General features: G+C 39.5%; 1 protein-coding gene across 5 annotated transcripts in view; it reads left to right on the forward strand.

Moving 5' to 3' along the window:
- Positions 1-20,697, forward strand: part of TRIT1 (tRNA isopentenyltransferase 1) — a 52,342-nt gene extending 31,645 nt beyond the window's left edge. For 4 of the 5 annotated variants that reach the window (XM_037827596.1, XM_037827599.1, XM_037827600.1 and 1 more), the window contains 9 exons: positions 2,880-2,978; positions 3,604-3,749; positions 11,326-11,468; positions 13,206-13,317; positions 13,683-13,795; positions 14,052-14,129; positions 16,637-16,746; positions 17,060-17,177; positions 19,868-20,697. In XM_037827596.1, coding sequence (XP_037683524.1) covers positions 2,880-2,978; positions 3,604-3,749; positions 11,326-11,468; positions 13,206-13,317; positions 13,683-13,795; positions 14,052-14,129; positions 16,637-16,746; positions 17,060-17,177; positions 19,868-20,037 — 1,089 coding nt within the window. In that variant the 3' untranslated portion in view covers positions 20,038-20,697. The remainder of the gene's footprint in view (positions 1-2,879; positions 2,979-3,603; positions 3,750-11,325; positions 11,469-13,205; positions 13,318-13,682; positions 13,796-14,051; positions 14,130-16,636; positions 16,747-17,059; positions 17,178-19,867) is intronic. The other variant, XM_037827597.1, reaches the window with a different exon arrangement.
- The last annotated feature ends 7,113 nt before the right edge of the window (positions 20,698-27,810 follow it).

The following is a 27,810-nucleotide window of genomic DNA, read 5'->3' on the forward strand; positions in this document are numbered from 1 at the left end:
TAAAATCTGTTGAAAAGTCATAATAATTAAAATATGGAATTTTATCATACTCAACAAACTTGTGGCACAGAACAGAAAGCCCAGATACCAACTCAAATGTATGTACTTACTTAGCTTATGATCAAGGTGGCATTTCAAAACAATGGCAAAATCATATAGTAGTTAATAATTGTTCTTGGGACAGTTAATGGTTTTGGAAGAAAATAAAATCAGGTCCTCATTATCTATGACACAATAATATCTATGACACAATAATAAATTCCAGATGGATTTCAGAGTTAAACACATATTTTTTAATGAAACTTTAAAACAAATGGGAAAATATACAATTGGTTGAGAAGTTATCTGATCCTAGAGTAGGGGAGGACTTTGTAAATATATTTTTTTAAAAAATAAAATAGATTTGAATATGTTGAATTAAGAATTTATGTTGGCGAGAATGGATATTAACCAGAACAGCTAGTTGTGTGCTCGAGAGAAACTCTTGCACGTGTATACAAGGAGGTATGTGGTAGATTTTGTTCATGACAGTATTGCTCCTAATAGTAAAAACATAAACACCCAAATTCCCACTTACAGAAGAATGTCTATAATCTGATATATTCATATAGTTAAGTACTTTTCAGCAGTGAAAATGAATAAATTTCAGCTATATGCATTAATCAACACAGAAGAATCTTGGAAACAATATTGGGGTGGGAAAAATACAGAAAGATACATTACATATATGTTGATAACAGTTCTTATAAAGCTTATAAAGTAAGCAAAACTAACCAGTATATTATTTGCAGGTACATACCTACTAGTAATGTGTAAAGAAAAGCAAGGGAATGATAAAAAACAAAAACAAAACAGGACAGAATTCAGGATAATGGTTCCTTTTGAAAGGGGATATAGGAAATTGGGATGGGAAGGAATACACAGGAGGCTTCAAAGGAATTTGTAATATTCTGTTTCTTACATTGGCTTAATGAGGGTTTATTATTAGGCTTCTTAATTTATATATGTTGCAATACTTGTTTGTATTTTATAATTTAAAAAAAGGAAGGAAAACAGCCCACTAAAAACAAAATTAAAAAGCAGAGTACAAATCAAGGGGAAAATATTTGTAACATATGAAGGGCAAGTGTTTAATACTCTTATATATGAAGAATTTTTATGAATTAATAAGAAACTACTTAAAGGGCATGAGCAGTAATTCACAAAGGAAGAAATAAAAATAGTGATAAACATGAAAAAGGGTTTACCCTTACTCTTAATGAGGGACATGCAAATCAAAATAATGAGATTGTATTTTTTTTGCCTATCAAATGGGCAGAGATTAAAATGCAGATAATAATTCTTACCCTACCTGTTTTACAAGACTATTGTGTAAGATAAAGTATATGAAAGCCCTTTGCAAATTAAAATGTATCACCAAATGTAAGCTGTTGCTATAAGAAGGTTGGATTGTTTCGAAAGAACTGATAAAATGGAGAGCTAATTAAGATTTTGAACCAGCAGCAGCAATGGGGATGACTTAATCAGATCAGTTATAGGCAAGGAGGTTTATGAAGTTAGAGTGTAGAATCGGAATGTTAGAACTGAAAGTACCTGAAGTATCAGTCAACCTTCTTGACTTGACAGATGAAGATACTAGATGCTGAGGCCCAGAGAGGAGAAGAGTTTTGCCTAAGATCGTATTGTTTCATGGCTTTAGCAAATTAAACCTAATATCCTAATATCCTAACTCCTTTCCTCTTCTCTCCTACTTGGTCCCTTTCTGGTATCTCACCATTTTCCCCTTCCACTTTTCTTTTCCTTCCTCCCTTTCCCTTTGTTAATCATATTATACAATTGAAGCTTTATTTTATTCTATAATATTTAATTTAAAGAGGGACTAGGGAATTTGCTTCTCTTTTTAAAACAAATAGACAGTGTTTCTTTATGATCCTTGGTTGGAAATATCTTTCTCCCTTCCACGTCCCAACCTCTTAAGGGTTTATTAGGCTTCTGGTAGAAAAGTTTTCTATTCCTATGCCCCCAGACTGGCTGGCAAGGGGAAGAAATATGTAAACGAGTCTTTCTCTGGATACTGAAAGTCTCTTTTTATCAATTATCCTTAGAGGCAAAGCTTCTTAAAGCAGATGATTATCTGTTCAGCAGACATTCAAAAGAGAAGAATTTGCAGTAGCAGGAATACAAAAACAGTAGTGGCTAAAGTAAATCAGGTGCTTACTATTTTCCAGGCATTATGGTAGGATTTATATGCACTGTCACATTTATTGCTCATAAGAACTCGTGAGGATTTTACAGGAGAAAAAACTAAAGTTCAAACAGGTTACATAACTTACCTAACAGCTGGTAATTGAAGTCTGTTTGTCTCCAGAGCCCATGCTTCACTATCTGTTGAGGTCTCAAGTGGCTAAAACTTGTCCTCTGTCACATAATGTTGGAGACTGACTCTAAGAACCATGGCATAGAGGAGAGCTTGTGTTTTGCTTTTCAAGGCAAAGCCACACAATAGATGTCACCATGGTGGATTTCTAGGCAGCTGACAGTTGGTTCTATGAGACTCCTTGGGCTGTATTCCTTATACTGATTTGGAACATCAATAAAACTTTCAATCGTAGCAGCAAGGTCTACGATGTTTTAGAACTAGAGGGAATTACCATTATACATTGGTCCCTGGTTTATGCAAGTCCCTCCCGAACTGATTGGAAATGATTCAGAGAACTCATGGGAGATGTGAGGACTGGTATGATTTCTTCTTGAGTCCCTCCTTTTCTTTTCTGCTCTACAGACAAATGAATATGGTTTCTTGTTAATACCCTCTTTTCCAAGTGAGTCAGAATTCCCTTCTTGATGTAAAATATTGTGATATCTTTCTTAATGTTCACATTGAAGATATATTTGCCCGAGACAAAATTCCTATCATCGTGGGAGGAACCAATTATTACATTGAGTCTCTGCTCTGGAAAGTTCTCATTGATACCCAGGTAGGTTTAGTTCACTTGTTACCCACCTAGGAAATGGGTTCCTCTTTCTTGTCAACAAATTTTAGGGGGGAGAAGGTTGACTCTTAACTGTTTCTTACACTTAACAATGATAATTTTCCTAATTAATATTCTGAAGCAAATACCACCTCCATATGTAAAGTGTGCTCCTCCAGGCTGGCCTAAGGGCTAGGGCTGTGTGTGGGAAAAATGCTCTTCTGTGATTTAATTAGCATCTCCATGTCAGTTAACAGTACCCTAGTCTGATTCAGCATTTCCTGGCTGGCAACAGAATTTATGTCAGGGAGATGTCCAATACTAACCTTTCTTACAGAGATGCTATTGCCTTGTTTGAAAGTTTGCAACCTATAGCATGGTTATTAATTCTGGTCCAGTCTTTGATCACCAGAAAGCAGGGTATCTGAGTCCTATCCTAGGCAGTTAAGTCCTCCTTCCTCTTTGCTTGCTCTGGCCTCACAGCACGTACCGCAGTGTATTGGTATATTGTGTCTCACTATGTGGCAACATTTTTTGATAACACTTAGCAAAGTGCCTGGTACATATATCTGTCTCAATTAACGTTTGTGAATTACTGAATTAAATTTACTTCTAAACCTTCATTAAATAGCCCCAGGAGATGGGCACTGAGAAAGTGATTGATCGGAAAGGAGAACTTGAAAAGGAAGACAGCCATATGCTCCACAAACGCCTAAGCCAGGTGGACCCAGAAATGGCTGCCAAGCTGCACCCACATGACAAGCGTAAAGTGGCCAGGTAAGAAAGCCTGGGCCTGCTGACCCCAAATTCCTTTAGAGTTGAAGGAAGTCAGTTCTTCAGTTTGCCTAGGTGGCGAGAGGTTTAGTAACAGTAGCTAGTGGGAGATTCATGTTTTGTTCCATCTTAGCAGGTGGGAGACCCTGAGTTATTGCCTTAGTCCAACTACTTCAAAAAATAGTTGCACCCTACTTTGTTGTTTCACTTAAAATGCATAATACAAAATAGTCTTTCCTTAGGGGCTATGTAATTTTGCTTCATTTTCTATTTGATCTTTGCTTGTATAACAATTTTCATATAAATTTCTTTCTGGCCTGCAGTCCATTTACATTGCGATTTAGGTTTCATAATTGATGGTGCAATGGTGAGTTGTGCTCCAGCAGCTTTCCCACTAAAAGGTGGATTTTACAAACTGTCTCATGGATCACCTTACCTTTACACATGGAGACTTTCTTGCAGGGAAGAGAGGTGGTGAATGAACTTATAAGGTCATCTTTTCTTTGGTTGTTTTAAAATTGCAGCCTCATGTTTTAAGTTTGTTTTTCGCATTTGGCATAGTAGAGGACCTAATGAAGGATCTAATATATATGGTTATACAAATAAAATATTGTGGTAGCATCTGGTGTTGAGAGGGGTTATGACGTATCCCCCTCAAATGCATTTTCTTGATCAGTGTTTCTTAATCCTTTTTAAAAAAATTATTATTGCCCTTCAAGGAGCTGTTTTTAGAAAATTTTTTTCCTAGTTGTGTTTCCCTTCCCATGAAATGTAATACTAAAGAAAAAGATGTTTGGGGGATAGGGTTGTGCTTTGGAGGGCCACAAAACTATTGTAATTTCTAGGTTTTTTCACCCCCTTGAAGGCAGTATCGCCTGTGATAGTGCATGATCTAGATAAGTGAATTTCTAAAATTCAGTTTTATTGAGATATATTTACATACCATACAATCATCCATGGTGTACAATCAGCTGTTCACAGTACCATACTATAGTTGTGCATTCATCACCCCAATCTATTTTTGAACATTTTCCTTACACCAGAAAGAATCAGAATCAGAATAAAAAATAAAAATAAAAAAGAACATCCAAATCACACAGCCCCCCATCCCACCCTATTTTTCATTTAGGTTTTATCCCCATTTTTCTACTCCTCCATCCAAACACTGGATAAAGGGAGTGTGATCCACAGGGTTTTCACAATCACACTGTCACCCTTTGTAAGCTACGTTGTTATACAGTCGTCTTCAAGAGTCAAGGCTACTGGGTTGGAGTTTGGTTGCTTCAGGTATTTACTTCTAGCTATTCCAATATATTAAAACCTAAAAACTGTTATCTATATAGTGTGTAACAATGTCCATCAGAGTGACCTCTCGATTCCATTTGAAATCTCTCAGCCACTGAAACTTTATTTCGTTTCATTTTCCATCCCCCTTTTGGTCAAGAAGATGTTCTCAATCCCACGATGCCAGGTCAAGATTTATCCCCGGAAGTCGTATCCTGCGTTGCCAGGGAGATTTACACCCCTGGGAGTCATGTCCCATGTAGAGGGAAGGCAGCGAGATCACCCACCAAGGTGGCTTAGTTAGAGACAGAGGGCCACATCTGAGCAACAAAGAGGCACTCGGCGGGGAGACCCTTAGGCACAATTATATGCAGGTTAAGCCTCTCCTTGCAGCAACAAGCTTCATAGGGGCCAGCCCCAAGACAGAGGGCTCAGCATGTCAAGCTGTCAGTCCCCAATGTTTGTGAGAACATCAGCAACAGTCCAGGTGAGGAAGTCCAACACCTCTGCATTCTCCCCCAGCTCTTCACAGGGGCCCCGAATATATACTTTTATTCTCCACCCAAATTACTTGAGGATGTGTTGCTATTTCATTCTAATCTATACAGACCTACCGTAGCTCACTTCCTATTCAAAGTTCCATGTAATTGTAGTGTTTGAACAAACTGCAGAAGTTATGTTATGTAGAAAATATAGATCATACACCAAATAAACATCTCTTCCCTTGATCTCATATGGAAGTTGAAGTTTGAACACAGTCAGTTTCAACCTTTACCCTTTGGCCCAATTTGTTCTAGTCTTAACGAGGTCTGCTTTATTCATTAGATAAGTGAATTTTAAAGTTTCCAAGTATCCAAACATTTCATCTTAAACATTTTAATAAAAATATTTCAAAAAACTTTTTGAAAACTCAAGGACATTATGATGTACTCATTTTTTTTTTTTTTTTAATTGAGATTGTTCAGATACCATACAATTATCCAAAGATCCAAAGTGTACAATCACTTGCCCCTGGGTACCCTCATACAGCTGTGCATCCATCACACTTAATTTTTGTTCAATTTTTAGAAACTTTTCATTACTCCAGACAAGAAATAAAGTGAAAGATGAAAAAAGAAAAAAAGAAAAGGAAACTCTAATCCTCCCCTATCCCTAACCAACACCCCTCAATTGTTGACTCCTAGGTATTGATATAGTACATTTGTTACTGTTTATGAAAAAATGTTGAAATACTACTAACTGTAGTATATAGTTTGTAACAGGTATATATTTCTTCCCTATATGCCCCTCTATTATTAACTTCTAATTGTATTGTCATACATTTGTTCTGGTTCATGGAAGTGATTTCTAGTATTTGTACAGTTGATCATGGACATTGCCCACCATAGGATTCAGTTTTATACATTCCCATCTTTTGACCTCCAACTTTCCTTCTGGTAACATATATGACTCTGAGCTTCCCCTTTCCACCTCATTCACACACCATTCGGCGCTGTTAGTTATTCTCACATCTTGCTACCAACACCCCTGTTCATTTCCAAACATTTAAGTTCATCCTAGTTGAACATTCTGCACATACTAAGCAACCACTCCCCATTCTTAAGCCTCGTCCTATATCTTGGTACCTTATATTTCATGTCTATGAGTTTACATATTATAATTAATTCCTATCAGTGAGACCCTGCCATAATTGTCCTTATGTGTCTGGCTTATTTCACTCAGTATATTGCCCTCAAGGTTTTGTCATCAACCCATTTTTTTTAATATGGTTTTGTTCACTCACCATACATTCCATCCCAAGTAAATAATCGATGGTTCTCTGCATGGTCATACATTTATGTGTTCACCACCTTCACCACTATGTATATAAGGGCATCTACATTTCTTCCACAAGGCAGGAGGGAGAGTCAAAGAAGGTAAAGAGGCAAAAGAAAGAGGAAAAAAAATGACAGCTAGGAAGCAGCAAAAGGAAAAATAACCTTAAATCAAAGTAGAATAAAGAATCAGACAATACCACCAATGTCAAGTGTCTAACATGCCTCCCCTATCCCCACCTCTTACCTGCATTTACCTTGGTGTATCACCTTTGTTACATTAAAGAAAGCATGATACAATGATTCTATCAGTTACAGTCTCTAGTTCATGCTGATTGCATCCCTCCCCCAATGCCTCCCCATTTTTAATACCTTTCAAAGTTGACATTTGCTTGTTCTCCCTCATAAAAGAACATATTTGTACATTTTCTCACAATTGTTGAATACTCTAGATTTCACCAAGTTACACAGTCCCAGTCTTTATCTTTCCTCCTTTCTTGTGGTATCTCACATGCTCCCCACCTTCCACTCTCATCCATATTCATAGTTATCTTTGTTCAGTGTACTTACATTGTTCTGCTACCATCTCCCAAAATTGTGTTCCAAACCACATACTCCTTCTTCTATCACCCTGTAGTGCTCCCTTTAGTATTTCCTGTAGGGCAGGTGTCTTGTTCACAAAGTCTCTCATTGTCTGTTTGTCAGAAAATATTTTGAGCTCTCCCTCATATTTGAAGGACAGCTTTGCTGGATATAGGATTCTTGGTTGGCGATTTTTCTCTTTCAGTATCTTAAATATATCATACCACTTCCTTCTTGCCTCCATGGTTTCTGCTGAGAGATCCGCACATAGTCTTATGAAGCTTCCTTTGTATGTAATGGATCGCTTTTCTCTTGCTGCTTTCAGGATTCTCTCTTTGTCTTTGACATTTGATAATCTGATTATTAAGTGTCTTGGTGTAGGCCTATTCATCTCTCTTCTGTTTGGAGTGCGCTGCGCTTCTTGGATCTGTAATTTTATGTCTTTCATAAGAGATGGGAAATTTTCATTAATTATTTCCTCTATTATTGCTTCTGCCCCCTTCCCCTTCTCTTCTCCTTCTGGGACACCAATGATACGTACATTATTGTACTTTGTTTCATCCTTGAGTTCCCGGAGATGTTGCTCATATTTTTTCATTCTTTTCTCCATCTGCTCCTTTGCGTGTAGGCTTTCAGGTGTTTTTTTTTTTTTTTTTTAATATATGTTAACATTTTATTGAAGAAATATATCTCACAACTTATATAAAGTCAGAAAAAATAAACATGTTTTGACATAAGACTATTTCATGGCTGTTCAAATAATTAATTCAAGTCATAATTAATAGCTGTCTCTTGGTACTGTTTTTACATTTTGGGCAGTTTCAGGAGGATTTGGAGAATGATACTTAAATATTTTAGATAAGGGTGCAGACTGAAAATATTAAAGGTAGAAGTTCAAAGTGCCTAACTTCATTTAGTGCAGATTACTTATATTTTAACATCTGAGATGAGCATTGTCTGTTTTAATGGGCACTTTGATAATGCTTGTGTTATGACTTTAGCTATGGTTAGACCAAAAGGAGAACAAGAAGGATAAAAATAAGTGGGGAATAGGGGTGGGGAAGGGGAAAGGTGGGTGGGGTGCATTAAGAGTGAAACCAAAAGAAGAAAAAAGCTATACTTTCTAATGACATTTTATCCATGCCTCAGAGCCTGTGTTTTGCTCCCTCTCTCCTTTCAGGTGTTTTGTTCTCCAGTTCCTGAATGTTTTCTTCTGCCTCTTGAGATCTGCTGTTGTATCTTTGTGTCTTTCATCTCTTGTGTTGTGCCTTTCATTTCCATATATTCTACTGGTTGTTTTTTTGAACTTTTGATTTCTGCCATATACATGCCCAGTGCTTCCTTTACAGCCTCTATCTCTTTTGCAATATCTTCTCTGAACTTTTTGATTTGATTTAGCATTAGTTTAAATTCCTGTATCTCAGTTGCAGTGTACATTTGTTCCTTTGACTGGGCCATAACTTTGTTTTTCTTAGTGTAGGTTGTAATTTTCTGTTGTCTAGGCATGGTTTCCTTGGTTATCCAAATCAGGTTTTCCCAGACCAGAACAGGCTCAGGTCCCAGAGGGAAGAAATATTCAGTATCTGGTTTCCCTGAGGGTGTGTCTTAGAAAATTGCTCTATCCTTTGATGCCTCAGGTTACTGTGCTTTTCTGCTCAGCAGGTGATGCCTGTTAGCCTATAATTCTTGACTGGTGTGAGGAGGTATGGCCGTGTTCCCCCAGGCTCTGGGGTCTGGTTCTGAATGGAAAGGGCCCCACCCCTTTCCTCTTAGAGAAGATAGACCCCCTAGGGGGAGGTCATTAGCATTTCAATGGTCTCTCTCTCTGCTTGTGGTGTCTCCACCCTTCCCAGAGTCACAGCCCTGGAAACTGAATATGACTGGGGCTTTCTCCACTGAGCCTAAAAAGAAACAGATAGTCCCCTTCAGACCCAGTCCAAGGCAACCCTCCGGCTCTCCAAGGTCAGTTGTCACCCAAAGCCTCTGTTTTTTGGGGAGTCGTACCTGTAGTGAGCAGTTCACACTTGCTACTTAAAACCCCAGTTGGAGCTCAGCTGAGCTATATTCGCTTGCTGGGAGAGAGCTTCTCTCCGGCACCACGAGGCTTTGCAGCTCGGGCTATGGGGGAGGGGGCCTCACGACTTGGATTCGCAGGTTTTACTTACAGATTTTATGCTGTGTTCTCAGGCATTCCTCCCAATTCAGGTTGGTGTATGATGAGTGGATGGTCTCGTTTCTCCCCCTGCAGTTATTCTGGATTATTTACTAGTTGTTTCTGGTTTTTTGTAGTTGTTCCAGGGGGACTACTTAGCTTCCACTCCTCTCTATGCTGCCATCTTGCCTGTACACTCATTTTTATATTCTTTCATGATGACATAGCTTTAGAGCTGAGTCTCTTTATTATTCTGTCCTTTTACTAATCTCTTCTACCTTATCACTCTTCCTCATTTTGCTACTTCTAAACTAGGAATGAGTTTGAGAATTGTCTAAGTGTCAGTAGGTTCCAAGCAAAAGCTCAAGGGTCTCTACTTTAGAAAGGATTGGAAGACATTTTTCATCTTTCTTATGGTTTGAGGCTGTATTCTAACTCCAGATAAGTGAGATATCTGTTACTACATTTTTTTTTCCACATAGGTTCTCTTTGACTGACCATCGATACAGAAAGACAAGGGGTCTCTACTTTTGTGTGGAAGTGGGATTGGGTCAGGAAGGAAAAGATCACTTTCAAGCTGATAAGTTTCAATCACCCAGAGGGGTAGAGTATAGATTTGGGAGTTAAATTACCTGATGCTGCATAGCATGATAGATACAGGCATTAGTAGATGGTAGGTTAAGAATAAGCATGTGAATTCTTTCTTTAGTGATCTTTGTGCCAGCAGAATGCTGAATTAGCCAGGAACAGTCTTCACTAATTTCAGGTATCTTTAAAAAGAAAGTTGATGAGCTGGATATACGACATATTTTTATACTGTGGGAAAGGCACTCCAGCGAGACTAGACTTGTTGGCTTGTAGCAAAGTATCCCAAACAAGCTCTTTTACTACTTACTTGAAAGTGAAGTCAGTCGTATTCTATTTGTGTATAAAAAAACCTGTTGTTTCTGAACTTGATTTCATAACATGACCAAGTTAGGGTGGTCACTGCCTAGACATCCCAGAAGATGGGGAAAGTGATTAAACTGGAGGAAGGGGTAGCAACAGACAAGATAGAATTTAACAAAGGTTTATGAATACTGAATCTTTATATTATATAAATTTTCTTTTTCTTTGTTGCTAGGGTATTAGAATAGCTAGAAGGAAAGAACTGAAATGGTGGAACTGTAACCCATAGCATTCTTTGAAATTTGCTGTATAGCTACTTGTTAAATTATAATGTGAAAGTTATCACCTTTTTGTATATATGTTATATTTCACAATAAAGAAATAACTGAAACTGTGATACTGTAACTCATAACATTCTTGGAAATTTCCTATATAATTACTTGTTAAATTGTACTTTGGATTTCTCAATAAAGAGATAACTGAAACTGTGGAACTTGTAACCCATAACATTTGAAATTTGCTCTCTAAGAACTTGTTAAATTGCACTTGGAAAGTTATCACTTCTATGTAAATATGTTATATTCCACAATAAAAAGAAAAAAAAATTATGTATATTTAGAAGAAGGGTGTTATTTCTTACTTTTTCTTAAGTGTTCTTTAGGACTTTTTTCTGAGTAGCTATAGGATCAGAGAAACCCTGGACTTTTATGTCTCTAGGATCTTATGCAGTTGAGAATGAGAATGAGGCTTTCTAAATAAATAGACTTTCTTCTTGTATCACTTGAGAATGAATATTTCCTGATGGTTTTTATAGATATGCTTCCCTCCTCTTTTTTTTTTTTTTTTTTTAATGTCTTAGGAGCTTGCAACTATTTGAAGAAACAGGAATCTCTCATAGTCAATTTCTTCATCGTCAACATGCAGAGGAAGGTGGTGGTCCCCTTGGAGGCCCTCTGAAGTTCCCTAACCCCTGCATCCTGTGGCTTCATGCTGACCAGACAGGTAAAAACCCTTTGCTGTCCTAGAATCCTCTGGTGGTAGAGCTTAGAATAATTAAGTTCCTATATTTAGAATGCTTAGAATAGTGTGTGGCTGGCTCATAATACGCACTGAGAAAGTGTTAGCTTTAATTTTATTAACATTATTGTTACTCATTGACTTAGTAAGATGCAATACCATTCCCCATCCTTGGTACCTGTCTAGAAAGGGCTGAAGGGCAGCCGTGCACTAGGATAAGAAACCAGGAGTGGGATGGGATGGGTGGGATGGGAGATTACCATTCAGGGAAGGTCCAAAGAAGAAAGAGAAGGAAGGCCTCTGTGGAAGGAGGTCTGACCCCCTGGGATGGCTGGAGGCTGGATCAGTGATTCTTCTAGAAGCAGTAGTCCTGAAAAATGGTTATGATGTTAGCTGGCTAGGTTGGTAGTATTTATGTTGATAAAGTATAATAATGCACTTTGGTGGGAGTAACTTACTCATCCAGATATTCAGTGAGCATTCCATGACGTGCCAAGTATTCTGTGTGGTACTTGGGTTTCCGAGATGAATAAAAGGCAGTGCCTACTCTTAAGGAGCTTCCAGCTGAGGGCGAGGGGGCAACAAACAAACAATAGAGTGTGAGAAGTGCTGGACTAGAGATATATTCAGAGTGCTGTTGGAGGCATAGACTAGGGCCGAGGAGCATTCTCTGGGGGGAGTCAGGGACCAATTTGTGAAGATAACCTATGAGCTAGTTCTGGAAGGATGAGGAGGTTGTTACAGGCAGTTTAGTGTAGCAATTAAGAGTATGGGCTCCTGAGCCAGACTGTCTGGATTCAAATTCTTGCTCCACCATCTTCTAGCTTTATGAGGTTATGACAAGTTAGTTTACTTCTCTGTGCCTTAATTTCTTCTTCTGTAAAATGGAGATGGTAATGGTAGTAAACCTTCTATAGCTTCATTGAGGATTAGATGAATTAATACATACAAAATGCTTAGAACACATGGTGAGCCGTCAAAAAATGCAAACTTTATTGGGAAAAATGATGGGAAGAAAGATTACTGTTACTGCAAGCTGAGAAATTACAATGGCAGAGATGTAGAAGAGCATGACTCTAAGGATTAAAAATGGTTGTTAAATTAATCTTAGTTATAAATTTATAGAAAAAGACAATATTTTAATAATGAAATTTTTGTAGTTAAAAATTCAGCATAAAATATATGTTAATAATGAAATTTTTGTAGTTAAAAATTCAGCATAAAATAATGGTATCTGATTCGTTATAAAGCTGTGTTGGAACCCACTCTTTGGTCCTTCCTCTGGGTCGGTAGTTCAGGATATACCTAGGATGGCTTTGTTCCTCGTCCTATCCACAGTGTCACCTGAGAGAGTGATGAATCTAATGAAGAGTAAGAAAGGTAAACCAGGGAGAGGTGCCTCTCACAACAATGGATATACATTCCATATGAGAGTAAAATATTTGCTCTTCAAAAAATTGCTGTAAATGTGTGTTTTCTCTTTATATAATAACAAGGCATATGCTTCATTCTTTCTGGTTTTTTGCTTTTTGTTTTTTTTTTGGAGTTGCTGAGTCTTAAGTCTGACCAAATTCAATATGAATTATTATAATCTGTGGAATTTGAATCCTTTCTGCCATTTGAACAAATCCTCTTCTTTGTGGAAGCCTGTCCATTCACCATGTGAGTGTATAGTAGGCACCAACAACATGCTTGCTGGTTGATGGGCTAATTTGATTCAAGTTTTAGATGAACGCTTGGATAAGAGGGTGGATGACATGCTTGCCTCTGGGCTCTTGGAGGAGCTAAGAGATTTTCACAGACGCTATAATCAGAAGAAAGTTGCTGAAAATAGGTGAGGATTTACTTATTACTTTGACCTACCATCCATCCCTTGCTGATATTCTAAAAGACCATAGACATAATACTGGCTTTGGATCTACTTGTTTATTAGCCTTTGTCCTTGGCATTGGCAAGCCTGTTGTTGTACTTGTTACATTGCAATTTTCTAATCTATCAGACATTCCTGGGAATTAATTTTCAAGGGAAGTAACCTGGGAGTTGGTGTGGCTGCAGAGGGGAGGATTTCAGAGAGGCGGTGACTGTTCAGGATCTCAGTTTCCTCATCTAAAAAATGAAATGGCTCAATTAGATCATCTCCAAGGCCCCTGCTAGCTCTCAGATGCAATGGCTTATCTGCTGATGCTCTCCTGTTCCCAGCCAGGAATATCAACGTGGTATTTTCCAGTCAATTGGCTTCAAGGAATTTCACGAGTACCTGACTACTGAGGGAAAATGCACATCAGAGACTAGTAACCAGCTCCTAAAGAAAGGTGTGAATTCATTCCTCCATCTAACCTAATCTTGGACATGCTTGGGTGGTAGAATACCCTCTGGTATGATCTGTGAAAGAGCTAAGGCTAGAAGAGTCCCAAATGGCTTTCAGCTCCGAGTTGACATTTTTGTTTATTAAATCTAACAGTGTTCTGCTGTAGGCTGACTTCCTCTTCTGCTGGGCTGGGATGGCCTCCCTTTTGGCAAAGTAAGAAGTGCTTATGTAGATTTTCTTCTATCTACTTTATCTTTCAGGTATTGAGGCTCTGAAACAAGTGACTAAGAGATATGCCCGGAAGCAAAATCGATGGGTTAAAAACCGTTTCTTGAGCAGTAAGTCTCATGTTTTTCCTTATCCCCTGGTTTGTTTCAATAGGAATATAGACATCCTCAGCTCACCCAGAAAATGAACTTTAGTTTCTGGATGTGCTCTAAGATTTGGGACCTGCCTGGGGGGAAGGTTTATTGCATAAATGATTGTCCAGGGATATTTTCTTATGATGTCTCAGGAAAAAATAAAAATAAAAAAGGTCCTTCCAGTGAGGAGTCTGCCTTATGCCTTGAACAGATGGGTGCTGGCTGCAAACAGGTAAGAGCAAAATAGTAACTTTTCTCAGTGGAGGAGGTGTTCAGGGCTGATTTTAGCTTCAAGTTTTGTGCCTGAAGAGTAATCAGATTTCTGGAGGGAGGCTTTCCTAATGAAAATGGTCCTTGGACCAGATGAGCAGTATAAAAAGACAGTCTTTGCTAATTCTCCTGGCATCTCCTTCATGATCAAATACATGGTGCTTCAGGCTGCTTCAGCTTTTAACTTTAGTTCAGCAGGCACTTAAAAGGGAAAGAGAAAGAAATTCTCATTCCTTTGATTCTGTATTATGTCTTTGGCACTAAATTTGTTGCCAATTTGAGTCTTTTAGGTAGGTGCTATTTGTTTTTTTCTTTTTTAACTATGAGGAAATAAATGGAGGCCTAGAGAAGTTAATAACTTGCCAAGAGTATTGAATGCAGGCCTGATTCCAAAGTTCACAGTCTTTACTTTATACGACTCTTCTTGTTTCCTTTATAGCTTTAGCTAGATAGCATTAGTGTTGGGCCTCAGGTGAGTTGTGGAATTATAAGCTAAAAGAAGATTTAATTTAAGCATAAGTGAAACTCCAATTTTACTTTGTGGGCCCTTTTTAAATATGCTTCTGAATCTATCCCATGTTTACCTTTTGCCATTAGACTTCTGTTTTCAGTCACAGATAAAGATAGCTGAGGCCTCCATTCCTGCTCCCTGATGCCTCTGAATATATATACCTTGATCCATGCTGTTGACCACTGGCTTGCTGAAGTTCTCTCTCCCAGCTCTCACTCTCTGCTAAAGCTCTCTGATATAGTTCTGTTGCCAAGAGGCTGCTTTCTCTGCATATCCTGTTAGGAGAAGTTTAGTGTCAGTTGAAATTAAAGTTTGGTACTGCAGATTTCTAATGCAGCTTCTTTTCTCCCCAAGATTGATAATTAGCCTGTAACAAAATACATTTTTTGTAATGATTTGGAACTTCCTCCTTTGGTAAAACCACAATAACTCCCTCCGTCTCTGAGATGGGAGGGGTTGACAGCACAGCGCGTCATGTGCCTGTTCCACATTCATGTATTTGCCGGCACAGCCCTAGTGCTAGAGTGAAAGGCACAGCTGCCTGTAAATCAGGAGCTGCATGTGATTGGCCAGGGCTGGTCTGCTGGGATATTCTGGCAAGAAGCCAGAGGGACTTCCCCACCCCAGCTTGGCCTTGGACCCAAGCCAGAAACAGCAGCTGGGAGCCGAGAACTTGTTGAAAGGTGCTTAGATGGGGCACAGAAGCCCAACAAAGGACTTAGAGGAGAAAGGAAAATGTAGAGTGGCCTGGAAACAGGTGCAGAGCTTAGCCAAGACCAGGTGTGCTGTGGATGCTGCCTGCACCCTCCTGGTCTCACCTTTCTGTGTGGTGCCAGGTGCAGCCCAGTCCAGTTTTTGAAGAATCTTATTTGTGGTTAGCACAATCAAAAGGCCAGCACCTGTCAGCCGTTGGCATCCCAGGGTCTTTGATGTTTTTGTCCACAGGGCGATGCTCTTTGCCTTTAGGCAATTGCCTCCTCCTAGCTGTGGAAGGCAATTTAGTGTGTCCATAGGCTGGGGAAGTTACCAGCAGATTCTACATTCTTGCAATGTGGTGGGGCTCAGATGGGTGACAGGCCTGCAGCTATACTCTTTGCTTCCTTCAGTCTCATCTCCATTCAGAAGTATTCAGCAGCAGCTGTTTCTTAAATACTCCTAGATGTGTTTCCCAAAAGAAGGAACCTGTCTAGATCAATTTCAGGGCTTCTTTCTAGTTCTCAGGTTCAGTGGTTCATTTGCTGATCCTAATCTGTTCCTTGATGGTATCCAGGAGCTTCATGAATGCCAGACTGCTGAGACTAATGCCTGCTCCTAAAGAAAGCTGTGAACTCTCCTGCCACAGAGTGACATCACTGTTGGACAATATGGAATTTAGCTACTTGATTCTATGATGTGCTCTCTTTAAATTGCAGTGGTCACTAGATCTGTTACTCTATTCAGTATTCCAGACTGATCTGGAAGATCCTGTACCCGAGTCTCTGGATTATATGGCTAGACCTGCTGGCTGAAGAACAGTAAACCTTTTAGATCTTTCTTGGATTGTACATAGCTGTTTGGTTCATATTTCTGGTTAGAATGAATAGCATGGTCAGAATGTTTGTTCCCTTGGCCCTGGATGTTTCCCTTGGTGATTTTGGAGTCTTAGGAGCAGAATAGATTTGGCCTTGAGGCTGACCTCTCAAAATTTCTTTGTCATCATTAGGACCTGGTTCCAGTGTTCCCCCAGTGTATGGCTTAGAGGTATCTGATGTCTCCAAGTGGGAGGAGTCTGTTCTCACACCTGCTCTTGAAATCGTACAAAGTTTCATCCAGGTGATTATTAATCATCGTACAGTCTATTGTCTGGTTTTCGTAGAGCTGTCCTTAGCTGACACCTTTGTTGCTATGTTGGGGAACCCAGCTTTCTTTTCCATGGAATAATGCAGAAGGGCTGGCTGCTTTTAGACTCCTAGAGGCTGTATTTCTATTTTCACATATAGAAAAGGTTGTTGCTAAAATCTGTTCACAGCCCACCTGTTCTCTGGGATGAGAAAAAGGAATCTTGGGAAAATCTACTCCCCTTAATATCAGAGAATGATACCCAAATCTCTTTGAATCAAATGCTTTCCCCACTTTTTTCTTTCAGGGACATAAGCCTGCAACCACTCCAATAAAGATGCTGTACAATGAAGCTGAGAACAAGAGAAGTTATCACATGTGTGACATCTGTGATCGAATCATCATTGGGGACCGTGAGTGGGCAGGTAGAATCTGGGGAAGGGCCCAGAGAAATCTGTAAGGGTGAGGCCACACTGACTTCATGAAATTGAAAATCTTTTTTGGTTGAATGATGGAGTCCGCTTATTTGCAGAGGAATGGCTGGATTCTTTTAAAAGTCTGTGCTCAAATTCCATGGAGGCTTTCCAAAATTGGGGAGCTGTCTCAGTATTATGAGTTTCAGAGGAAGACAATATGCCCACCAGCTTCACCTGGAGTAGATATTTTATACCGAGAGGGTCCTGCTTTGTAGAAGTTTCTTGCGTTTCATGTTTAGAGCTCAGTGGGACTGAGATAGGACTGTAAGAGAAGCCAGATAACTCATCCAAGAGACAGAAGAAGCAGAAGCAGCTGGAAGGGAATAGGAAGTACAGTTACTCCTCCTAAGTACATTCTTCAAAAGTGGTGTCTTTTCAGTAATTTTTGAGATACTGTGTTGAGGTACTGGTGGTTGCTAAAACTACAATGAAAAGATGTTAAGGGAATCTGTGTGAAAGCAACATTAAACATGCATTAAAAAAGGCAGTCTTCTTTGTAAGACACTCCCCCACACCAGGGATCAGCCTGGCCCTTGGGCTCCATCTCCCTGGATTTTAGAGCCTGGATCTGCCACTACCCTGTTGGATTTCTATAGCCATTGTTTTAGTTTCCTAGACTGCTCAAGCAAATACCATGAAATGGTATTAAAAAGTGGGAATTTATTCGCTCATTTTGAGGCTGGGAAAAAGTCCAAATCAAGGCATCTTCAAGGCGTTCTGGGGCTGGCTGCTGGTGATCTTTGGCTCCTCTGTCATGTGGTACGGCACATGGAGGTGTCTCCTGGTTTCTCCCTTTTCTTTCATATTCCATTGATTTCAGCTTCTGGCTGCTTCCTGTGGCTTTCTCTCTCTGTCTGAGTTTCATTCTCTTATAAAGTACTCCAGTAATAATATTAAGACCCATCCTGATTGAGGTGGGCCATATCTTAACTGAAGTAACCTTATCAAAAGATCCTACTTACAATGGGTTCAGACCCACAGGAATGGATTAAGTTTAAGAACATGTTTTCCTGAGGTACACGCAGCTTAAAACAACCAGAGTCATCTAGTCAAAGCCCAAAGGCCGTTAGTCTCCAAGCCATGAATTTACATTGTATTTAAAAACACATTTAAGGCTTACTCCTTTTAGGCACAGAGAGGCTTATAGTTTACCCCACGGCTGGAATCCTTTTCTTTAGAGTACTGCGTTGCATGGGATCCTCATAAAAGTAGATTTTTCTCCCCATGTGAACCAATAAAATGGTTAGTTCTATTAATTGGTAACTGGCAAAATGAACTCCATTGTCAGAATATGGGGATGGCTGTGATTGCCCAAGCAGCAGAAGAAGCCTTAATTGTCATTGGTTTATAATGATGAAAGGGGAAAAGAAGAAGAGGTCTGCTTGTTTTTTATAAAGGAAACTTAGTGGTTCGATTTTTAGAATGTCCTTCAGGGATAGCCTTAGAGAAGCAACATTTGTGAGCCTTTGTGGGCTTAGCTTGTGTAAGCCCTTCTATAATTCTGTCTGTCAAGTCCTTGCTCCCGTCTCCTGCTGCCATGGAGAGCCAGTCTAAAAGCCCCGTTTTTTTGTTGTTGTTTTTTTTTTTCTTTCTTTTGCCTTAGGCTCTAGCTGGAGAACAAAGCTGACTTTTTTCCCAAGTAAACTTTTCTTCAATTTCTAAACTCTTCCTTACTTATTTTTGCTTCTAAACTCTTTAAAATGATCTCTTTTAAATATATATATAAAAGAGAGTTTAATCTCATAGGTGTTCCCGAGTGAGATTTTCTTGAAAAAGAACAAGATAGTAAAAATGAGACTGTATGAGTGGTATAAAGATAGGAGCTGGCTTAGGGGTGAGAGGTCAGAAATTGATACTAGACAACAGAAGTCTTTCATCTTTACTGCTCTTCTGGACCTTCAGAAGGCTTGTCAGAGAAGAATGTTCCTTGTCATATCTTTGGAGCATTGTGTGCTTGGAGCATGTGAGCCTTGCGGGTTAGTCACTCAGGCATTTTATCTGACCCAGGCATAGGGATGTCAGATCAGGAGGGACAACCTGTGAGAACAGAGAAGAAGTGGGAAAGGCAGCTTTGTTCCTCACATCTGGGTAGTGGTGGATGCTGCAGGCCGGACAGAACATCCGTTGTCCTCCAGCACATCTCTGCAATACAGACATGCATCTAAATTTGTAACTGTTTAGCTTTGCAAATTGAAATGTATCTATAACAGGAGACCCTGTACCAGAGCCCTGATTCTGGAAAGCGGGGTATCTTTTTGGAGCCATTGGTAAGGAGAAGAGCTTACCTGCTGGGCAACTTTGGAAAAGATGTAAGGTATCTCTGATCTCAGTTTCCCCATGTATGAAATGAGCAAACTAGTACTGTGTGCACAATTGTCATGGGGATTAGTGATATAAAGCACCTAGCAAGGTGCCAGGCATTTATTACAAGGTAAGGTATATTGTTGGTAAGTTTGCTAGCTAGCTGGATATGTAACTTATTATTTCTTCCCTTAAAAGTGCTAAGCATCTGTACCAGCACATTTGTGATCCTGTTATTGTTATAGGAAAGGATTTTACAATTCATTTTATTTGCTTCTAGGATTAATTCTAGAAAATCCTGAAGAGATTTTTTGTTTTTGTTTTTTTTTTCTTCTCAGCACATATAAAATCCAAATCCCATTTGCACCAACTGAAGAAAAGAAGAAAATTGGACTCAGATGCTGTTACAACCATAGAAAGTTGGAGTATTTCTCCAGAGCATGACAGAGAGCTTAAAGAGAAGGACTCCCCAGAGCAGAATGATCAAGAGCTGAAATCCAGCATTTAACAGACATGTCCATTGGCCTTTGCAAAGGTGGAAAGGATTCAGTTCAGGAGAAAGTGATATATGTCTATCTCCCAGTCTGGGATCCTACCATTTTCTTTCATTCAGATGGTTTGGTTTTAAAGTCTCATGTTGTGTGTCATGGAAACAGCAGGTCTGTCATTTCTGCATGTGGCTGATGTGTCTGGTGATGATGCAGTTCAGGAAGGGAATTTTTTTTTCTTTTAACCTTAAAGTTTCTATTTTCAAAAGAGGCACAGATTGTACATTTTTACACTTGAGGATCTTTTTAGTGGTGAATATCAGGTTGCACTACATCCTTTAAAAGAAGTTTTATGTCCCTAACTCTAGCTAAAAATGTCTAATTTCCAGACACTTTTGTAGATGGCAAAAGTATTATGAGTCACAAATCATGAGTTCTGGATTTGAGTGAGTGGCAAGAAAAGATTGGCCCCCATGAGATGATCAAGTGAACCAAACCAGTGCTTGGGATTTCCACAGAGGAGGGAATCAGACTGACGTGGCTGTGAATATGGGACTTGAAGACTAAAAACTGAAATTTGTCGAGCTGTTCCTGTGTGATAATTACTATCACTGCTGCTTTCTGTTGAGTTTGGAATCTATATTTTTATTGAAAAGTAAATAAAGAAAAAGTTTACAAGAGCTTCTTTAGTCCTTAAAATATACATATTTCCATATCTAGACACAACAATATGGTCTGTTATCAACATGATAGCCTTTTCTCAAATTTAACATTCTTCATGTTATCATGCTGTCTATTCATTTATCTAGAGAATGTTTGTTAAGCACCTATTATATTCCTGGAAGACACTTGGAAAGGGTCTTTTATTAAGAGATTTGGTTAAATTATATCCAATTGAATGCCTCTTTCTGGAGTGACCTGAGCTGCCAGCAATGTTAAGTATATTTTATTTGTTCAGAGTGAGCGGCCCTGGACTAGGATAAAGGTGGATTCAGAGTGGATGAGATGTAGTTCTTGCCTTCAGGGAGTTTGTAAATATCGTGCGTATACGCAGTCAACCAATCCAGGTAAGAGAGTATCAAAGGCCATAAAAGCTGTGTAGAATTTCAGTTTGGAGAGTAGAGGGAGGGATTGCAGAAGAAGGAGCATTTCTGCTTGACCTTAAAAAGCAGTTCTCAGTAAACGTATTGTCACCTACGCATATAAGACTGCATAGAGAAGAGAATAAACTAAATAAGCTATCTAACTTGATTGACCTTTTTAAACAGTGCTGAATTCCTGAGCCTCACCCATCTTTAACTGATTTGAATCTCAAGAATATCTTTAATCAAAGAAAATATTATGGTATCTACGCCATACATTAAACATGGTATGGTTTTCCTAATCAGTTTATTAACTACAGACTGAGTGGGAAGCCACCTCTGCCCCACTGGGAGTGGATACGAGTACGTATTGTAAGTCAAGCAGGGTCAAGCACGTTATATACATTTTCTCACACAGGCCTGGTGGGAAGACATTGTTTTTATCGCCATTAAGCAGTGGGGAAACCGAGACTCAACAAAGGAGTACAGCTAGTAAGTGGCAGAACTGCAGTTGAGGTGAAGCCGGTAGACTTTGGAACTTGAACTGTTAATCACTGTGCTATAAAATAGCTGGCAGATTTTAGAGGAGGGACTTGAAGCTCTCTGAAATGCACTTCACTTAAGTTGCTAAATATGTTTTAAAGCTTAAAGTTTCAATGGACAAGCAGGAAAAACTAGTTTTAATAATCCTACCTGAAAAGGCCTTTAATCCTTCCATCTGAAATACCTGGAGCAGCAACTTCTCATTGAGCTCACTGCTGTTTCCATGGTAATTGAATATGAGACATTCTTTGCAAAAAAAACAAAAAACAAACAAACAAACAAAAAAAACACCTAATATTTATGAAGTGCCTACTAAGTTCAAGGCACTGTAATAGTGCCCACTGCCCCTATTCTTAGAAACTAAATTCAGCCTGATGGAATTCCTTCACCATCAGCAGAGAGCCTGAGGAGGGCAGAACACTCATTAGAAATCTGCTTGGTATCCTGGTCTTACTTGTTCTGAAATAGATTTCCCCCTCTGACTGCTGCCCTCCAAATGACATTGCTGTTGAGTGCACAGAAGGGGAGAAGTTCTGTCTAGTGATTATCAAAAATGTAGAGCTGGAAGGATCCTTATCCCCCTTTTGTACATATGGGGAAACTGAGACTCAAAACATGGCTATTCCAAAGTCTGTAAGTTGTGGCAAAGCCAGGACAAACCTTAGGTCTCCTGTCTCACCTGACTAAATAAATCTGATACCAAATCTCATTGGAGAACTGGGGAGGACCGTGCAGACCGGCCTTGGAATGTTATTTTGCACCAACTGGCCTCAGCTAATTCCCAGACAACCATAGCCCTTCAATCCAGGTTCCCAGAGTCTCCAGTCCATCATCACACCAGCCGTGCTATCAAAATGGCTTTGTTAATTAATACCAATGCTCAGCAAGCTATTAGGATCATCTACCTCTGTCAGTGAAAATCTTGACTAGACTTTACAATTTGGGCAATATTGTTTTAAGTGGGAAGGAAATACTTTGACTCTTGAAAAGAGAGCTGAAAAGAGTCTTTAAAATGTTTTGCCTGAATTTTAGGGCTCATCTATAGTCCAGGATATGGGTTGATCCTTTTGTAACTCAGTGATTTTTTGTACTCTTAGCCTCAGTTCCACATTCTACAAAGGATTTTTTTGCTTAAAACAAAAAACACAACATTAAAAAAAAAAACAAACACTAGAAAGTAAGCTTTATGAATGAAATAATTTGTATCCCTAGCACCTAGAAACAAGTATTTGTTGAATGAATGAATAAAGCTTAGGGGGTCTCTACATATATGATCTGCTTCAATCATTAAATACTTTTTAACCAAGACGAAATTCTTGGGGAAATAGCTATAAGAAGGGATTTCATTATTTATTACCTACTTGGGGAATGTAATGGCTAAGTTCATGTGTCAGTTTAGGGTTAGGTTATAGTGTCCATTGTTTGATCAAGTGAGTACTGGCCTGATAGTTACTGTGAGGATATTTTGTGAATTTAAATCTTTGGTCAGTTGATTGCCTCCATGGCTAATTACATCTACAATCAACAAAAGAAGATTGCTTTCGGCAATGAAGTTTCATCCAATCAGTTGAAGGGCTTAAAGGAGAACTGATGATCTCAATAGTCAGAAAGAATTTTTATCTCTACTTCCACCAACTAGCTTTTCCTGCGGAATTCATTGAAACTTTCACCAGAGTTCCCAACTTGTGGCCTGCCCTACAGAAATTGGACTTGCCAATCCCCACGGTCACATGAACCAATTCCTATAATAAATCTCTTAATATTTGCATATGCATGAAATTTCCTGTCAATTCTGTCTCTCTTGAGAACCCTGATGTATACAGACAGGGCGTTTCTGAAAAGATGGCTAGCTGGTCATTTGTAGAGCTATTCTGAATTTGTACAAAGGAGGGTGCATGGTTGTGTTAGGGTAAAAGGCTGAGCTGTTGTAACAAAGAGACTCAACAATACAGTGGCTTAAAAAAAAAAAAAAAAAAGGTGTATTTTTTTCTCTTGTAACAGCTCTGAGGGTATTCAACGTTTCTGAAATGACTGGGCCAGGTCAGTGGGGCAGCTCTGCTCCAAGCAGTCATTCAGGGGCACAGGTTCCTTACATCGTGTTGCTTCTCCATCCTCTGGGGCACTGTCATCCTCTGCGTGGTTGAAGCTGGGTCATCATTGGTTCCAACCAGCGGGGAGGGGGAAAAGAATGCAGAGGAGGCACACCTGTTCCCTTAAGGCTTAGGCCTTGCAGTGGCATGCATACTTCTGCACACATTATTGGCAAGAACTTAGTCATATGGCCACACCCACCTGCAAGGGAGGCTGAAATACGTAGTCAAGCCATATGCCCAGAAAGAATGGGATAATAGATTTTGGTGGACAACTTGCAGTGTCCTCTAAATTGGTATAGAAAGAGTAGTACTGAATTGGAAATCAGAAGACCAGGGTTCCAGTCCAGACTCATTTAACTAATCAGCTCTTAGTTTGCTAGGGGCAAATCTTTCCATTTCCCCACTTGTAAAAATAGTGAGTTTTATGAGCTGCACTCTGAAATATTTTAAAAAATAAAGCTTGACAAAGTCTTGGCTAGTGGAATGTTAAGAGTACAATAAAAAAAGCATCATAGGGAATGTGAGATTGTATGAGTGTGAAATCCAATGGCTAACACTGGTAAGGATGGCAGGGAGGAAAGACAGATGTTCTTGGTGGCACTGTTGAATAACCGAAGTAATGACTACCTACCTCCAGACTTATTTTCATGTGAAAAAAAGAAAAAGAAACCCCTATTCATACTTGCAGCTGAATACTGAATATGTTCCTGCCTGATATACTAGCTAAGTGGTCCTGGGAAAATTGCTTAAGCATCTTGAGTTTCCTTTTATGTAAAATGGATTTATTACCTCCTTTACGGGGGGCGTTGTTTCCACACTTCGGTGCCCGGTAAACGTATAATTGGGTTTATATGTTTCACTGTGGAAAAATTGTTAATGCTACTGTAGTGTTGGTTTGTAGTATTGTGTCAGCACTTAAAGTTATCTTGCAAGCTCTGACTTAAAACTGACTGGTTAGGTGGACCAGGGAGGAGTAATTCATCATTTGGCCCCAGAAACATTGAGCAAAATTAAGATGTGCTAATGAGTAAAAATGGTGCCTCAGGCTTTATCTACCCCCCAACCAAACTTCAGCAATTAGTTTCTGTTGTTTTTGTAGTCTTTAAATGCATACAGTTTCTTTCAGGGGTCAGTTCATTTGCTTCAACTGTTTTCTTTCCCTGAAATGCCCTTTCCTTGCTTTTCACTTAGTTAAGTCCTGTATATCCTTCAAGGCCCAGATCTGATGTTCCCCCTTGGAGAAAGCTTCTCCTGCCTATCCGTTCCCAAGCAGTTTATACATAATAATATTAATATTAGCAAATACTTATATAATACTACGTGCTTAGTACTACTGTTCTAAGTACTTTACGTGTATTAACTCATTTAACCCTCATATTAGCCCTATGAGACAGGATCATCATTGTTATTATTAGCTTTATTTTACAACTGAGGAAACTGAGTAGAGCAGTTAAATGATTTTCCCAAGGGCAAGCTGGGATTCAAAACCAGGTGGTTGCTTCAAAGTCTGTTCTTATCCACCATACTCTTTTTTTTTTTTTTTAAGTTTTTTTTTTTTTTTTGTGAAATATATATGCAGAAAAGCAATAACTTTGAAAGTAAAATTTAACAAGTAGTTATAAAGCAAATTTCAAAGTATGGTTTGGGTTACAGTTCCACAATTTCAGTTATTTCCTTCTAGCTTAACATGCAATGCCTGATGCATGGCAAGTACTCAGTGAAGATTAGCCATGCTATGCTTAAGACTTGGAAACTTTCCTTTTCAGTAACTATCCTCAGTATCTACTGGGTGTCCACTCTCCATCCTGCGTAAGTCTTCTTAAATTAGGATTCACATCCTGGCAGAATTTACTCTCCAAAGGAGGCAAGAGACAGTTGCAGGTGATAAAGTACCAGGTTAAACACAGTAGAAGGTCAGTTTAGTAAAGGAAACAAACTTCAGATGGCCACACAGAGAAAAATGATAAAGATATAAAAATGAGATAAAATTGGAGATGTTGAGGGCAGAACAATGAAAGATGACTAATTATTAAGAATTCAAAAATGAATAGACTAGTGAATAGTGATGAATGAGTGAAAACTGGTTTAGTGCCTCCTTTGTGGCAAGCCGTTTTTAAAGCCTTTTACAAGTGTGAACTCATTTCTCATAACAATACCATGGGTTGGGTACTATTATCCTCCCCATTTTGCAAGTATTAAATGTTACTAAGAAAAGGCTGAAAAACAGGGTAGAGTTACCAGCGTATGTGGTTGGGCGTGGGGGATTACTACTTTAGATGGATGGTTAGGGGAAACCTCTCTGATGAAATGACATCTGAGTCCAGAATGATGATATTTGCACAGATAACTAAAACAACTTCAAGTTTACACAAGTAGGAGGAAGTGGGAGAGCTGGTGAACCCAGGTGGTCGGGCTCCAAAGCTTTTACTCTAGTGCTGTGCTTGCACTGCCTGGTGATATAACATTGTTATTCAGGCATTCCTTCCAGGGATTTTTGATGCTCACTAAGTGCCAGGCTCAGTTCTGCTACTGGAAAAATATCAAGGAGTGAGACACACTTGGTCTCTGCTCAAGTGGAACTTAGATTCCAGCAGGGAGCAAAAATAAAACTAGTGAGACTTTCAGCAAGTATTAAGTGTTACTAAGAAAAGGCTGAAAAACGGTAGAGTTACCAGCGTATGTGGTTGGGCGTGTGGGATTACTACTTTAGATGGATGGTTAGGGGAAACCTCTGATGAAACGACATCTGAGTCCAGAATGATGTGGAGTCAACCATGCAGAGGGAACAGCAAGTGCAAAGGCCCTGGGGTTTTGGGAATGAACTTGGCATATTTGAGGACTGGAAAGAAGCCCTGCATGTCTATAACAGAGCAAATGGGTGGGGATGGGGGGATTTATTAAAGACAAAGCCTGAGAAGTAGCTGGGACTAGCTCAGGTAGGATCTGACAAGCCATGGTAAGGGTTTTGGATTTTATTCTAATTGCAATAGGAAGGAGTTCAAGAAGTTTTAAGCAGGGGAAGAATATAAGTCTGGTTGCTAGGTGGAGAATAAGGCATAAGGATGTGGAATATGGAATCAGGAAAATACTTAGCAGGACATTTGGCTGGACCCCAGGCCTGGAGCTCGTAAGTTTTGGGTGGGTTAATGTTAGCTGTCTCTCTGCCCTGGGGTACTTCCTCCCCAGTTTATCTAATCAAGTTCACTAATTTACATAGAGATGCAGGGTCCTTCTATGAAAAAAAGGATCAGAGATACCCCTTAGAGTTATGCAGATGAATATGTCTGGTAGTCAGATTCCAGGGGAAAGAGGCTCACTGGCACAGTTGGGGTCAGTTTCCAACTTCTGAACCAATCATCCAGTGGTGGGGGGGGTGGAGGGAGATGACAGAGTCATGTGACGTGAGCATGACTTCTGGAATTCTCTACCTCCATTACCATGTGGATAGGATGGAGAGGTGAGGTCAGAGGTGAGGTGAGGCCCCCAAAAACTACCCACGATACAGTGCAAGGAACTCGATCCGCCTACTTCACACCCCTCTCTGAGAACGGCCCTGCCCACAGGATTAGATCATGGCAACGGGGTTTTGTGATGTGACTACCCAATGTGGTCCCAGCTTATTAGACCAGTGGACGACCAGACCCCAGCTGGGCCAGTCAGACTTTCTCTCAGGAATTTCAAATTACAACTCTGTCTTGCTGGGCACATTGAACTGTAACAGCTGTGTTTGGGCATATATGCAATGTTTGTTGTTTAAATGTGTACACCTCAGAACAGAGAAAACAGATCTGCAGAGAAGGAAATGAAGCAGAAATACAAGGAAAGCCCAGACAAGGAAGAGAGAGAAATAAAGAGAGATTCCTGTCAACTTCCTGTTGACCACCCTGAGGCCTAGCTTTGCTTCCCTTGGTCCTGAGATACCTCCATTTTCTTATAAAATACCCCTATTTTTGCGTAAGTGGATTTTTTTATGCAACCCAGTGACCCCTGTTACAGGGCCTGCCCATTGTAATAGTTCTGTCCTTTATGGCCACGATGCTCTCATTTGTGGCAGGTGATGTCCTTGTTTTCTACA

Source organism: Choloepus didactylus, chromosome 2, assembly GCF_015220235.1.
Source record: "Choloepus didactylus isolate mChoDid1 chromosome 2, mChoDid1.pri, whole genome shotgun sequence".
Taxonomy (NCBI): domain Eukaryota; kingdom Metazoa; phylum Chordata; class Mammalia; order Pilosa; family Megalonychidae; genus Choloepus; species Choloepus didactylus.